The sequence below is a fragment of the Oratosquilla oratoria genome, chromosome 15, assembly GCF_046742065.1.
Source record: "Oratosquilla oratoria isolate Oo_2021 chromosome 15, ASM4674206v1, whole genome shotgun sequence".
Classification (NCBI taxonomy): Eukaryota; Metazoa; Arthropoda; class Malacostraca; order Stomatopoda; family Squillidae; genus Oratosquilla; species Oratosquilla oratoria.
The window spans coordinates 31,059,572-31,072,071 of record NC_134791.1 but is presented as its reverse complement, the minus strand read 5'-3'; the positions used below and the strand labels follow the sequence as shown (position 1 = coordinate 31,072,071).

Below are 12,500 nucleotides of genomic sequence, written 5' to 3'. Positions count from 1 at the left end.
CTCCCGAGGAACCTCGCGAGCATTGGGGCTGGCGTCCGGCGGGTCTTCGGCTGCTGCACTTCATCCTGGCGCGGTCACTGTACACCCGTCTTCACCCTTTTTTAATTAAGTCCCGTAGCAGCCGACGGGCACTCTTCACTTCCCGCTGTCCTTAAATGCCCAACTAATTTTTTATTTTTTTTTTATTTTATCACCCCACTCGCCATATGGGCTAAAAAAAAAAAAAAAAAAAAAAAAAAAAAATATATATATATATATATATATATATATATATATGTCAGAAAAAGGAATAGAAAATATACGAAAGGACAAAAACGTATACAAAAACAAAATAAATAAAACAGGAAGAAAATAACACGAAAGTAAAGAAAAAAACAAAAAACGGAATGAAAAAATACAGAAATAAATGTATATGCAAATTAAAAAAAATGATAAACAGAAATATATGCAAAAAGAAATAAATTAAAGATACACAAAAAGTTGAAGAAAATATTAGAAAAAATGAAAAAAGATGAAAAAATGATAGAAAAATAGAAAGAATTGAAAATGAAAAATAGGAAAATAGGAAAAATATCAGTAATAAACATAAAAGAAAACAAAAAATTAGAACAATAGAATTATAAAATTAAAAATACAAAAAATAAAATCACAAAAATAGAAAAAAATACAATGTGTGTGTGTGTGTGTGCGTGCGCGTGCGTGCGTGCGTGTGTGCGTATGCGTGTTGCATTCTGCCTTAGTGTATCACGTAATGCTTATGCAGTTCACCCAGTGTCTTATTTTAACAGTGACATAAATTATGTTCTTTGTTCTGGCCAATGCAAAATGTTATCATGAATACATTAGGTGGCGACACAATTGTATTCTACGTATATTAATGTTGTCGCAGAATAATCCTCGCCATCTCTCTCTCTCTCTCCCTCTCTCTCTCTCTCTCTCTTTCTCTCTTTTTCTCTCTCAGTCTGTCTCGCTCTCTCGCGCGCACACTATCTCTGACTCTTTTTGTTTGACTGTCTGTCTATTTTTCTGTTTGTATGTACATATGTATATCCACCTTTCTGTCTCCCTGACTATCTATGCCTATCTTTCTGTCTCTTACCTTCTCTCTCTAACAGTTTTGTTTATTGTTTCCCGTAAAATACAACTAGGTACAACTAGGTAAATACACACACACACACACACACACACACACACACACACACACACACACACAAGCACACACACAAACACACACATAAACGGGACACCACGCGCATAGCTCCCCTTCCCGTACAATATAACAAGGTAAATACATACACACACAAACAAATACAGTATATATATATATATATATATATATATATATATATATATATATATATATATATGCACAAGTATCACAAATCACACGAGACTACACCGATATGCTGAATACCACAGGGAATAGAAAAATTCTTGGAATCCGAGCGCTTTCGTGATATTTGATCACATCTTCAAGGATTACAATAGAATGAATAAGTACAGAGTAAGATGAGATATATATACACATGAGAGAGGTTTGACATATGGAAAGGGTACCACTTAAGCTAATTATATCAGATCAGGTCAAGTCTTGAAGGGTACGGGAGGGTGACCTTATTCCTTATAGTAATTATCATATATACTCTTAACAATAAATGGATCAAGTTCGTATAGACCTAGATTGTTATTGAGGAGTTTTTCATAGTCATGTTTTATGATACAAGATTCTATAATATTTCTTTCAGTCATGTCTTTACATGATACAATTTTTGTTGCATTTTTCCAATTGATCGGATGGTCAAAATCCCTTACATGAGTAAACAAAGCATTAGAATATTGGCTTGTCTTAATGCTATGTTTATCCTGTTTTATTCTTACTTCTAAATCTTTGCTTGTTTTGGGTATTTTAACTGGTTTCCAATTTCATAAATCTTACATATCTCATCATAAATAAATTCAGGGCTGCAAAAGCGTAATCCACGGATGAACATAGAAGAGAATGTTGATTTCTTAACTAACATGGTGAGCAGAATAATAATGAATATATGAATTTACATTTGTAGGTTTACGGTGAATACTATATTTAGATTTCTTATCATATCTATAAACTTTACGATCCAAAAAAGTAATGGTTGAATTATCTTCAATCTCCACAGTGAATTTTATTGAGGATACTAAGTTATTTAATTTTGTCAAAAATGAATTGATATTTTCATTGTTAGGCCATATGCAAAGGATATGATCAACATACCGAAACCATTTGACCTTATTTGGCAGTATATTACTTAAAATCTTTGACTCAAAAAATTCCATATAAAGGTTACTTAAGACAGCTGATAAAGGATTACCCATTGCCATTCCAAATTTCTGTTTATGAAACTTTCCATTGAATTCAAATTTACAATCCTTATTATTGACCTTATTAAGTTATGCATTAAGGATTGTAAATTTGAATTAATAGATATTATGTTGAGCAAACAAGCAAAGATTTAGAAGTAAGAATAAAACAGGATAAACATAGCATTAAGACAGGCCAATATTCTAATGCTTTGTTTACTCATGTAAGGGATTTTGACCATCCGATCAATTGGAGAAATGAAACAAAAATTGTATCATGTAAAGACATGACTGAAAGAAATATTATAGAATCTTGTATCATCAAACATTACTATGAAAAACTCCTCAATAACAATCTAGGTCTATACAAACTTGATCCATTTATTGCTGAGAGTGTATCTGTTAATTACTGCAAGGAATAAGGTCACCCACCCGTACCCTTCAAGACTTGACCTGACCTGATACAATTACCTTAAGTGGTACCCTTTCCAGTTGTCAAACCTCTCTCATGTGTATATATATCTCATCTTACTCTGTACTTTTTCATTCTATTGTAATCGTTGAAGATGTGAACAAATATCACGAAAGCACTCGGATTCCAAGAATTTTTTTCCCTGTGGTGTTCAGCATACCTACATATATATATATATATATATATATATATATTATATAAGTATATATACATACATATATATAAATATATGTAAATATATATATATATATATATATATATATAATATAAGTTGATTAATGATACAACACAAAATGGAAATTTTTTCAAATGGCTCATAAGTAATGTGTTCATCCGCGTATACCTTCACGGTAGTTAGTGAAGCCACTGTGAAAAGACTATTAAAATAGACTTAATACGATGTTGCCTTTTCCCTCAGTCTACTGATGTAATGTGACACTATATTAGAAATTACGTAAAAGATGACGTCATATTGAACTCATTTATTGAACTCTGGAGGTTTAATTTCATTAAAGTAATAAAATGTATATTTAAATTATTGGATAAAATCTGAATAATTGATCATTTTAATTATCAATTGCTACTGATAATTTGTAGTCTATTGAATTTTTTAAATATTTGAAATAAATACCGAAAATTCTGGTCGGTGAAAAGTAAACAATGGTCGCGAAAATTATAGATATTGCTTATGTTAGCGCCTTAGCGGCCGGCTTCATTCAAATCTCTGATTCCATGAAGTTAAGGGGACCACCCGCCCAAAATATTTTTTTCTGAAGGATCTTGCTGATTTTTTCTGTGTGATATCTAGGTCTGAGGAACCTTCACAGCTTGAGTTTTATTCAGATCTGACTAGTAGTTTTTTATTTTTCAATACATACATACATACATATACCAAGGCTTTTTCCCCCTTACAAGGGGGGTAGCCAAAAAGAAAAAGGCACAAAATCACTCCCACCCATTCCATCTCTGAATACACTCCACACCCCTCCACCCTCCCTCTTATCTTAGCACCTCCTGAATGACGGGTCATCCCTGCACCTTGTCCACTGCCCTGGGTCAGAAGCAGTGTCGCAAGACACAGCACATCCACAGCAAGGCCGCTTCATTAAATCGGCGACCCCCCCTCCTCTCCGTCCCCCCATTGCATAAAATGAGAGGACAGGGAGCAATCCCTTCGGGCTGTGTCAAATTTTGCTCACACATACTACCTCACCCCCCATCCACCCGCCCATTCCACCTCATGCAATCACAACATCATCCATATACAACCATTCTCCATTCACCTCTGCCTTCTGTCCTCTCCCGTCCTTCCTCAACAGACATTCCCCTCTTCCCCAAAGCCCCCTTCACCCCATCCATCCACCTCATCCTAGGACGTCCCCTCATGTTCACTCCCTCCACATCTGCCTTCCACACCTCTTTTACTAGTCTTTCTTCACTCATTCTTTCCATATGTCCAAACCATCCTAATATTCTTTCATCAACCCTATCTCCCAGCTCCTTTTCCACCCTTGTTCTCCTGCTCATCTCCTCATTTCTCACTCTATCTAGCCTAGTAAGCCCCATCATACTTCTCAGACACCTCATCTCAAACACATTCAAACTCCTTCTCTCTTCTTCTCTTATGTTCCATGTTTCTGCCCCATACAGTGCTGTTGGCACAATCACTCCTTCATACAGTCTCCTCTTCGCATCCATTCCCAAATGTCTATTTCTCATTACACTCTTTAATCCACCAAGGCATTTACTCGCTTCTCTCAATCTATACTCTACCTCCACCTTCACTCCACCTTTCCCTGCCACATTTGCACCCTAGTATCTAAAACTATCCACTTCCTCCAGTCGCTCTCCCTTAATGCTCACTTCCAGTCTACTGCCACTTTCACCCCTTGTACATCTCATCACCTTACTTTTACCCACATTTATCCTTAGCTTTCTTCTATCACACACTCTCCCAAACTCTGCCACCAACTTCCTCAATCCCTCCTCCGATCCTGCCACAAGCGCAGTGTCATCAGCAAACAACAGCTGGCTCACCTCCCACTTTTCTCCATTTTCTTTAACCATCTCCAATCCCTTGCCCACTACCCTTGCATTTACCTCTCGCACCACCCCATCCATGTATAAGTTGAACAACCAGGGCGACATAACGCATCCTTGACGAAGTCCCACCTTTAGCTCGAACCACTCACTCTCTCCATTTCCAATCCTGACACAAGCTCTACTATTCTCATAAAAACTCTTGACAGCTCCCAGAAGCTTTCCTCCTATCCCGTATATCTGCATAACCTCCCACAGTGGCTTCCTGTCTACTCTATCATAAGCCTTTTCCAGATCCATAAAAGCCCAAAAAAACATCCTTCCCCTTTCCTATAGCCTTCTCACATATCTGTCTTACCACAAAGATCTGATCTACACAACCTCTACCTGTCCTAAATCCACACTGTTCCTCACCAATTACTCCTGTTGCTCTCCTAATCCTCTCAATCAAGATCCTCCCATAAGCCTTCCCAACTACACTCAACAAGCTAATCCCTCTGAAACTACTACATTCACACTTCTCCCCCTTTCCTTTGTAAAGAGGAACTATACAGGCACTCCTCCAGTCCTCCGGCACTCTACCCTCTCTCCAACAAACATTAAATAACCTCACCAACCAGTCCACCATCACTGTAACTCCCTTTTTCAGACATTCCGCATGGCATCCATCCAGACCAGGTGCCTTACCTGCTTTCATCATCTTAACAACTGCCTTCACCTCATCATTCCTTATTTCTCCTCCATTCTCCTCATTCATCACTCATTTTCTTCGCACTTCCCACTGCAGCAATCTTTCCTTCCCTATCCTCCTTCACATTTAGCAACTCCCTAAAATATATTCTGCACATCTTCCCCTTACTGCCTTCTCTTCCATTATCATCTCTCCATCTGCACCTTTTACCGTTTCTTCTCTACTTCATTCGCCTCCTCTTCCTCTCTTAATTTCTTTCCAAAACATCTTTTTATTACTTTCAAATTTTTCTGTCAAAGTCTTACCCCATTTCATATATCTCCTTTTTACAACCTTTACCTTTTGCTTTACTTTTCTTTTCTTTGTACCTCTCATATGACTCCCTCGTCCTATTTTGTAACCAATCTGTGAAAGCTCGCTTCTTCTCTTCTACAACCTTCTTTGTTTCCTCATTCCACCATTCACTACCCTTTCTTCTATTTCTCCCTGTCCTTCTTGTTCCACACACCATCCTTGCACACTTTATGACTCCCTCCTTGAACCATCCCCATTCCTCCTCCACACCCAGCTCTACTCTACCCTTTACTCCCTCCCACTCCTCCTTCAGCTTCTTTCCGTACTCCTCCTTTTCCTTCTCATTCAAAGAGTTTACTCTAAGAACCTCCCTACCTTTTGTCCCTTTCCTCTTCCTCCATCTATCCTCCACTTTCAACTTACCTTCCACCAAAAAATGATCTGATATTCCCCCACCCTCTCCCCTTAGCACATGTACATCCTTAACTCTTCCTATCATAATCCTATTTACCACGTAAAAAATACCATATTTTTGGGCTTCTTTCAAATCCTATCTCCTCTTACAATTTTTATTCGATGTCTTCCATTTTACAGCAAAAGAATCTTCTACATATATAAAAAAACAAAATAGAATTTTTTTTTAATATCTTTGTTTAACGCCGAGGAAATAATATATAAAAAAAATTATCGAAAAAAACGCAAAATTTTGACTTTGACACGTTATTAAAAAATTTCTATTTAACATATGCAAAAAAACTCTCTATTTCATTTTTTGTCATTTATCTAGCTATTAATAGAGACCTCATATGCAAAAATCGGTTGAAAATTGAGGGAGGAGATAGACTTTGTGTATCAAAAACTTACATTTTTCAGAAACGAGTGTTAAAGTTTTTTTTTTCCCTTAGTTTGACTAAATTTTACATTGGACCTCCTAAGACCCATTGAAAACAGGATGAATTTGTGGATATTCTTAGTTAGCTTCCCTTGATGTTGAAAGTCTTTTTTCGAATCTTCCCGTGGAAGAAACTATTCAGATAATCCTGCAGAATGTTTTTAATCATAATAGCTTGCCTCCACCAAAATTACCACGTGATACCCTTGAGAAAATGCTTCGGGTTTGCACTAAGGAAGCACCCTTCAGATGCCCTTCAGGCCGTATGTATTTCCAAATTGACGGTGTAGCTATGGGCAGCCCTCTAGGTGTTTTATTTGCACAGGTATACATGTGCCATATTGAGAACTCCATCCTTGATGCTGTAAATCCTAAACCTTTCTTGTATTTTAGGTATTTAGATGACATTTTCGTAGACGTAGAAGGTAAAGAACAGCTTGATACCCTTAAGGAAATGATGGAAGCAAAATCTTGCCTGCATTTTACCGTGGAGGAAAGTATCGGTAACAAGATCCCCTTTCTAAATGTTTGGGTAGACGGAGCAGAGGGCGCATTTATTACGAGTGTTTACAGGAAACCAACTAACTCCGGTAGATGTTTAAATGGATTAAGTGAATGCCCATCAAAATATAAAATCAGCTTTATACGCGCGTACATTACGAGAGCTTTTAAAATATGTTCGAACTGGTACCTCCTCCACCAAAAATTGAACAGAATCAAACAATTATTGACAAACAATGGGTTCTCAATGTGTGATATTGATAAATAAATTAGAAAAAAAAGAGAAAATACAGAAAATACAGAAAATTCGAAGAGCACAATACATATTTATTACCAAAGTACAGTGACATCCGCATATATAACAGATGAAAAAGTCATTAAAAATATCATATATAAAAATTGTAAACCCAAGAAACAAGAGGACTCCTTACAATTGATCATATATTATCGTGACCCCAGAACTGCATCACTTATCATGAAAAACAACTTGTCAGGAGAAAAAGATATTTCAAAACAAAGTTACGTTGTATACAAATACTCATGCCCTTTGCAATGACGAGTACATTGGACACACAACTCAAACTTTGTCTCAAAGGCTTACTTTTCATATGCAAAAAGGGTGCAATAAAAACTCACATTTCTAAAGTACATAAGATGAATATTTCGCGGGAAGTTTTGAATAGTAATACTTCGATTTTGGCAAAGAACACCAATAAAAGTAAATTAAAATGTATGGAAGCTGTATTAATAAAAAATTACCTACCAGCAATTAATATACAATTAAATATGTGTGGAATTCTGGAGCTGTTGGGGGTATCCCACAGGGCGCCAAGAAGAAATTAAAGCCAAAGTACCTATCCTAGTCTAATTTTGTATACATTGTATATATAATCATGATTTGTAGATTCAAAAATAAAATGAACAGAAGATGCCTAAAGCATAGGCGAAACGTTGTAAGTAATGCATTTGTTTTTATTTCCAAAATCACTATGGTTTCATTTGGTGATATTGTGTTCTCCCTTCCTCCCACAGAAAGGAAAATAGCGAGAAGGATAGAAAGTTTAAGGAAGAAGATTTCCAGTTCTGAGTATGCTGTATTATTTAATAGAAATATATATATATATATATATATATATATATATACATATATTTATATATATATGTATATTCATGTTAGAGATATGACTTTTTAATTTTTTTTTTTTTCAAAATTTTAAAATTCTTGATGCATTTGATGAATCTTCGCCTCTGTTTTTTCTTTTTTCTTTTGGTTATGTAAAATCCTTCCTCACCCAAATTCATTTAATTTTTTGACTGGGTATCGTTTCGATTCCCGGGAAAGCAGGAAAGATTATTCGTATATATATTTATTGAAGGGGAGAAGCGTAAACACCGGACTCAAAGTGGGAGATTTAATGCCAGACGTTTCCTTCCTAGTACTAGGACCGTCTTCAGGGCTGTGATGAGTTACAGTGATCAAAGAGATTATATATTCGCAGTAGTTGGAACTGGGAGAGGTAGTCCGCAAGGCCGAAGCTGCCCGGGCTCCCCTTCCTCCTCCAGTTGCTATGAGAACCAGACAATTGGACACAACCTTGCATAGAAAATTGTATACAATGGATCTCACATACATTCTTAAAATTAACAAAGAATAAATACAATAAAATAAAATCAATAAAATACACACCTGTACGACAACTAAAAAGATATAAAACATGGCAACGAGTACCAAACAACAGGTCACAATCGTGTACAGACAACTGTTCACAATATTCTTCACATACATTCTTAAATTCAGAAAGAAATAAAATAAAGATAAATACAAAAAATATAAGTACAAAAAATACACATACGATAACAGAAAGAAACAAAACCTACGTTCACATACAAGAACAACTCATCCTTCTGTACACATAGGCTTATGCTTTATATTCATCCAACTTCAGACAATTGATCACAATCTTGGACAGAAACTGTACCTATTTACATTCATCAAACCGAAGTGAAAAAAATGTTGGAATACACACACGTAGAAATGGAATAAACCCAATCACGCTCATACACACTGTAAGCTCAACCTTACAATATTTTAACAATTTCATTGTCTACAAAACAATAGTGTCATTTTGGTAGTATACTTTTACTTTTGTCTGTATTTAATTTTTTAAAATACAACACTTGCTCTGTGCCTGCCAACCTGCTTACCAGTCTGACTGTCTGCCAGCCTTACTGCCTGTCTGACTGCCTACCTGGCTACCAGCCAGATTAATTACCTCCTGGTATACCTACTGTGGGTGTGTGTGATTTACCAAAGTCTTAGGTTATGTGTTAGACTCGTGATCAATAGCTATTATCCCCCCTCCCGGATGAGAGCTCATAGCTCATATATGGCCCGATCTGTGGATGATACTGTGACCTCACACACATACACACAACTCCTTGCTCACTAGACCTAGGGTATTGGCTTGAAATGCTGTGATGCCCTAGGCTGGAACTCCAACTCAGAACGCTGAATTAGAAATTGAACTCGGTATCACTAAACCAGTAATCCTATGTATATACATACATTCATATATATACAGTATGTATGTATGTATGAATGTATCTATATATATTTATATATATATATATCTATATATATGCATATATATATATGTATATGTATACGTATATATACATATATGTATAAGTATACGTATATATATATATATATATATATATGTATATGTATACATATATATATGTATATATATATATATATGTACACGTATATATATATGTATATATATATATATATTAATGTTTGTGCGTGTGTGTTTCAGTATGTGTGCATGTGTATGTGTATTTGTGTGCGCGCGTGGGCGTGTGTTTTTGTGAGCATGAGCTGAGGTTGGGGACTCAGTGAAACGAAGCTAATGACGGCAGTTAGTAGTCGACCTTGATTCTTCGGCAGTTAAGTTAACTCCAAGTTCGAGTCCTTTTGTAGCTCCTAAAGTGCAACTCGTAAGATCACGGTTTGGTATCAAGCTGGGTCTCGTTTCGATTCCCGGGAAAGGCCGGAAAGATTAACTGAAGTGTATGAACTCACGATGCCGAGAAACAAGTTAGATTAAGGTTGGACTCCATATAATGATCTATTTTATTTTATTTTATTTTTATTTTTTATTTTTTATTTTTTTAAGTGTCAATTGTATTTGATCTCACAACGCGAACAGGTAGCTTGTTCTAAACATTTACAGTGTTGTTCCTCTCACTTTTGTTGTCGTGATGGTGGTGATGGCGGCGGTGGTAGTAGTGTTGGTGGGAGAAGAATTCCATTTATAGCTTTAGGACCTTAGCTACTCATCTCGCCCAACCCACTCCCCACTCCCTGTGCAAATCGGCAACTCATGCAAGATATTCCTTCCAGTGATGTCATCAAGTGGCCCGTGAATGTAAAATACTATGCACTTATTGGCTGGAATGATTCAGCGTTTGAGAGAGGAACCTGCGAGGGATTGGAAATAAGCTGGAAAAGGCGGTGGAAGTGCTAGACCAATGGCTCCCAAATTAGGGGGCGCGACCCCCCTTCCCCCATGGAGGCATGAGGAGGAAGCAAGTGGGGCGTGAAGTCATCTACTCAAAAATAGTCATTTAACAACAATAATGAAACCATTCCAAGGACAAATATATGCCGTTACACTCGTACAAAGTATAATTCTATCAGTTATCCCAAACCGTTTTCTATTAAGATATAAACACAAAAGATATAAATAGACACAGATGAGGAGGGGCTGAGAGGCTTGCGGGTGTGCTGGAGGCAAAGCGGTGTCCTACAAGATAGTTTGGGAATTACTGGTCTAGACCATCAAAAACCGGTTCCCCTTGAGCCCTAGCAGACGCGGATACAAGCCCCCCCCCCCAACACCCCCCCATCACGCCCCGAGTATGGTACACGTTCATAATCAGTCAGTACTTGTATGTGATGGGGTATGTCGTTTTCGTCAAACATTTGATTCGTTTGTGAAGGCAGCCGCGTAGGATTTTCCGTTTGTATCTGCTTGCAAATCCTGAACAAATTCCCGGAAAAGAACCGTCGTTTACTTTTCACTTGATGTGTTGTTGCGTTGTGTTGTTGTATATTGGTGTCAATGGTGTATTACTGTTGTATTATGGTACCAAAACACTATTATTATCAATGGTGTGTTGTATTATTTGACGGTAATTGAGTAGTGAGCACATATAATCTTTTCACTCATCTCGAGTTTGATTCTCCTTGGATAAACACTTTTTAGTGCCAATTTATGATTTGAATTATATTTGTGAATTATATATGATTTTACATACAATTACGACCAAAACAGACTTAGGCTTCTAGACCAATCTCCAAGCCAACACCATTATTCTTGGGGTCAAAATATCGGCGTGTTTCAAGTATCGGTTATCGGTTCGGGCCCTCCCCCCCAAATAACATTCCTGGATGCACGCCTGAGCCCCAATCACACTATTATGAGTCTCGTCAAATGATGTCAACTTGAAAAGCTGTAAGACGACATCGCTTACTGTATTCTAGACATCACTAAGGTGATAAGAGGTTTTATGATGACTCGATTCCACACCCTTTTCTTCCGACAAACGCCAGGTGGTTTTGATTAGCCAAGAGGCGTCCTCCTGCATGACGAAGAGTTGAGGAGATGAGGTGCATCATGAAAACGAACGAACGAACATACACACTCAAACACCCACCCACCCACATACCCTCGGACCTACGTTGCATGTCAGCACTCTGTTGGTTTGGAGCGCGCTCGAAGGAGTCCCCAGTCCCTTCATCTCCTCCTGCATCCTGAAGTGACCACCGAGAAACCCCCAATCCAGTGTCCTTTTCTCCTCAGAGCAGTTTGACCCTGGTGATCACACAGTACATAGACTGTAACGGACACAGCGCACACCCTCGGCTGGCCCCGTACCCAAACACAAGAGGATCTTCGTCTTTGCTTCGCGGGAAGATGATTGTAGCACTCGCCGTGGTGGTCTGCCTGGCTGCGAGCAGCGCGAATGCGGCCATTTGGCGCACGGCTCCAATACCAGTCAATTCAGGTAAGTCATACCCGTTAGGAGGTCTGGTGATCACATTTGGGGGTCGTAAAATGGTATTAACCTAGGCCTACTTGTGTGTTGCGAAGTATTCAAAAGTTTGCTAGATATTTTGCCAAGAAAGTAGTTTGTGTTTATAAATCGGTCAGTTTTCATATTTGCATCTGAAATGGACCTTAGTTGACATTTGTAAAGTTATT

At 37.5% G+C, this 12,500-nt stretch overlaps 2 protein-coding genes across 2 annotated transcripts in view; one reads left to right on the top strand and one right to left on the bottom strand.

The window, feature by feature from the left end:
* The window catches only part of LOC143033100 (uncharacterized), a 21,079-nt gene extending 9,031 nt beyond the window's left edge, over positions 1–12,048 (bottom strand). The window contains exons 1-2 of the mRNA XM_076198300.1: positions 11,965–12,048; positions 10,945–11,020 (exon numbers count right to left, since the gene is read on the bottom strand). Of these exons, the coding sequence (XP_076054415.1) occupies positions 10,945–11,020; positions 11,965–12,048 (160 nt within the window). The remainder of the gene's footprint in view (positions 1–10,944; positions 11,021–11,964) is intronic.
* Positions 11,989–12,500, top strand: part of LOC143033099 (uncharacterized) — a 5,514-nt gene continuing 5,002 nt past the window's right edge. The window contains exon 1 of the mRNA XM_076198299.1: positions 11,989–12,303. Within this exon, the coding sequence (XP_076054414.1) occupies positions 12,213–12,303 (91 nt within the window). The 5' untranslated portion in view covers positions 11,989–12,212. The remainder of the gene's footprint in view (positions 12,304–12,500) is intronic.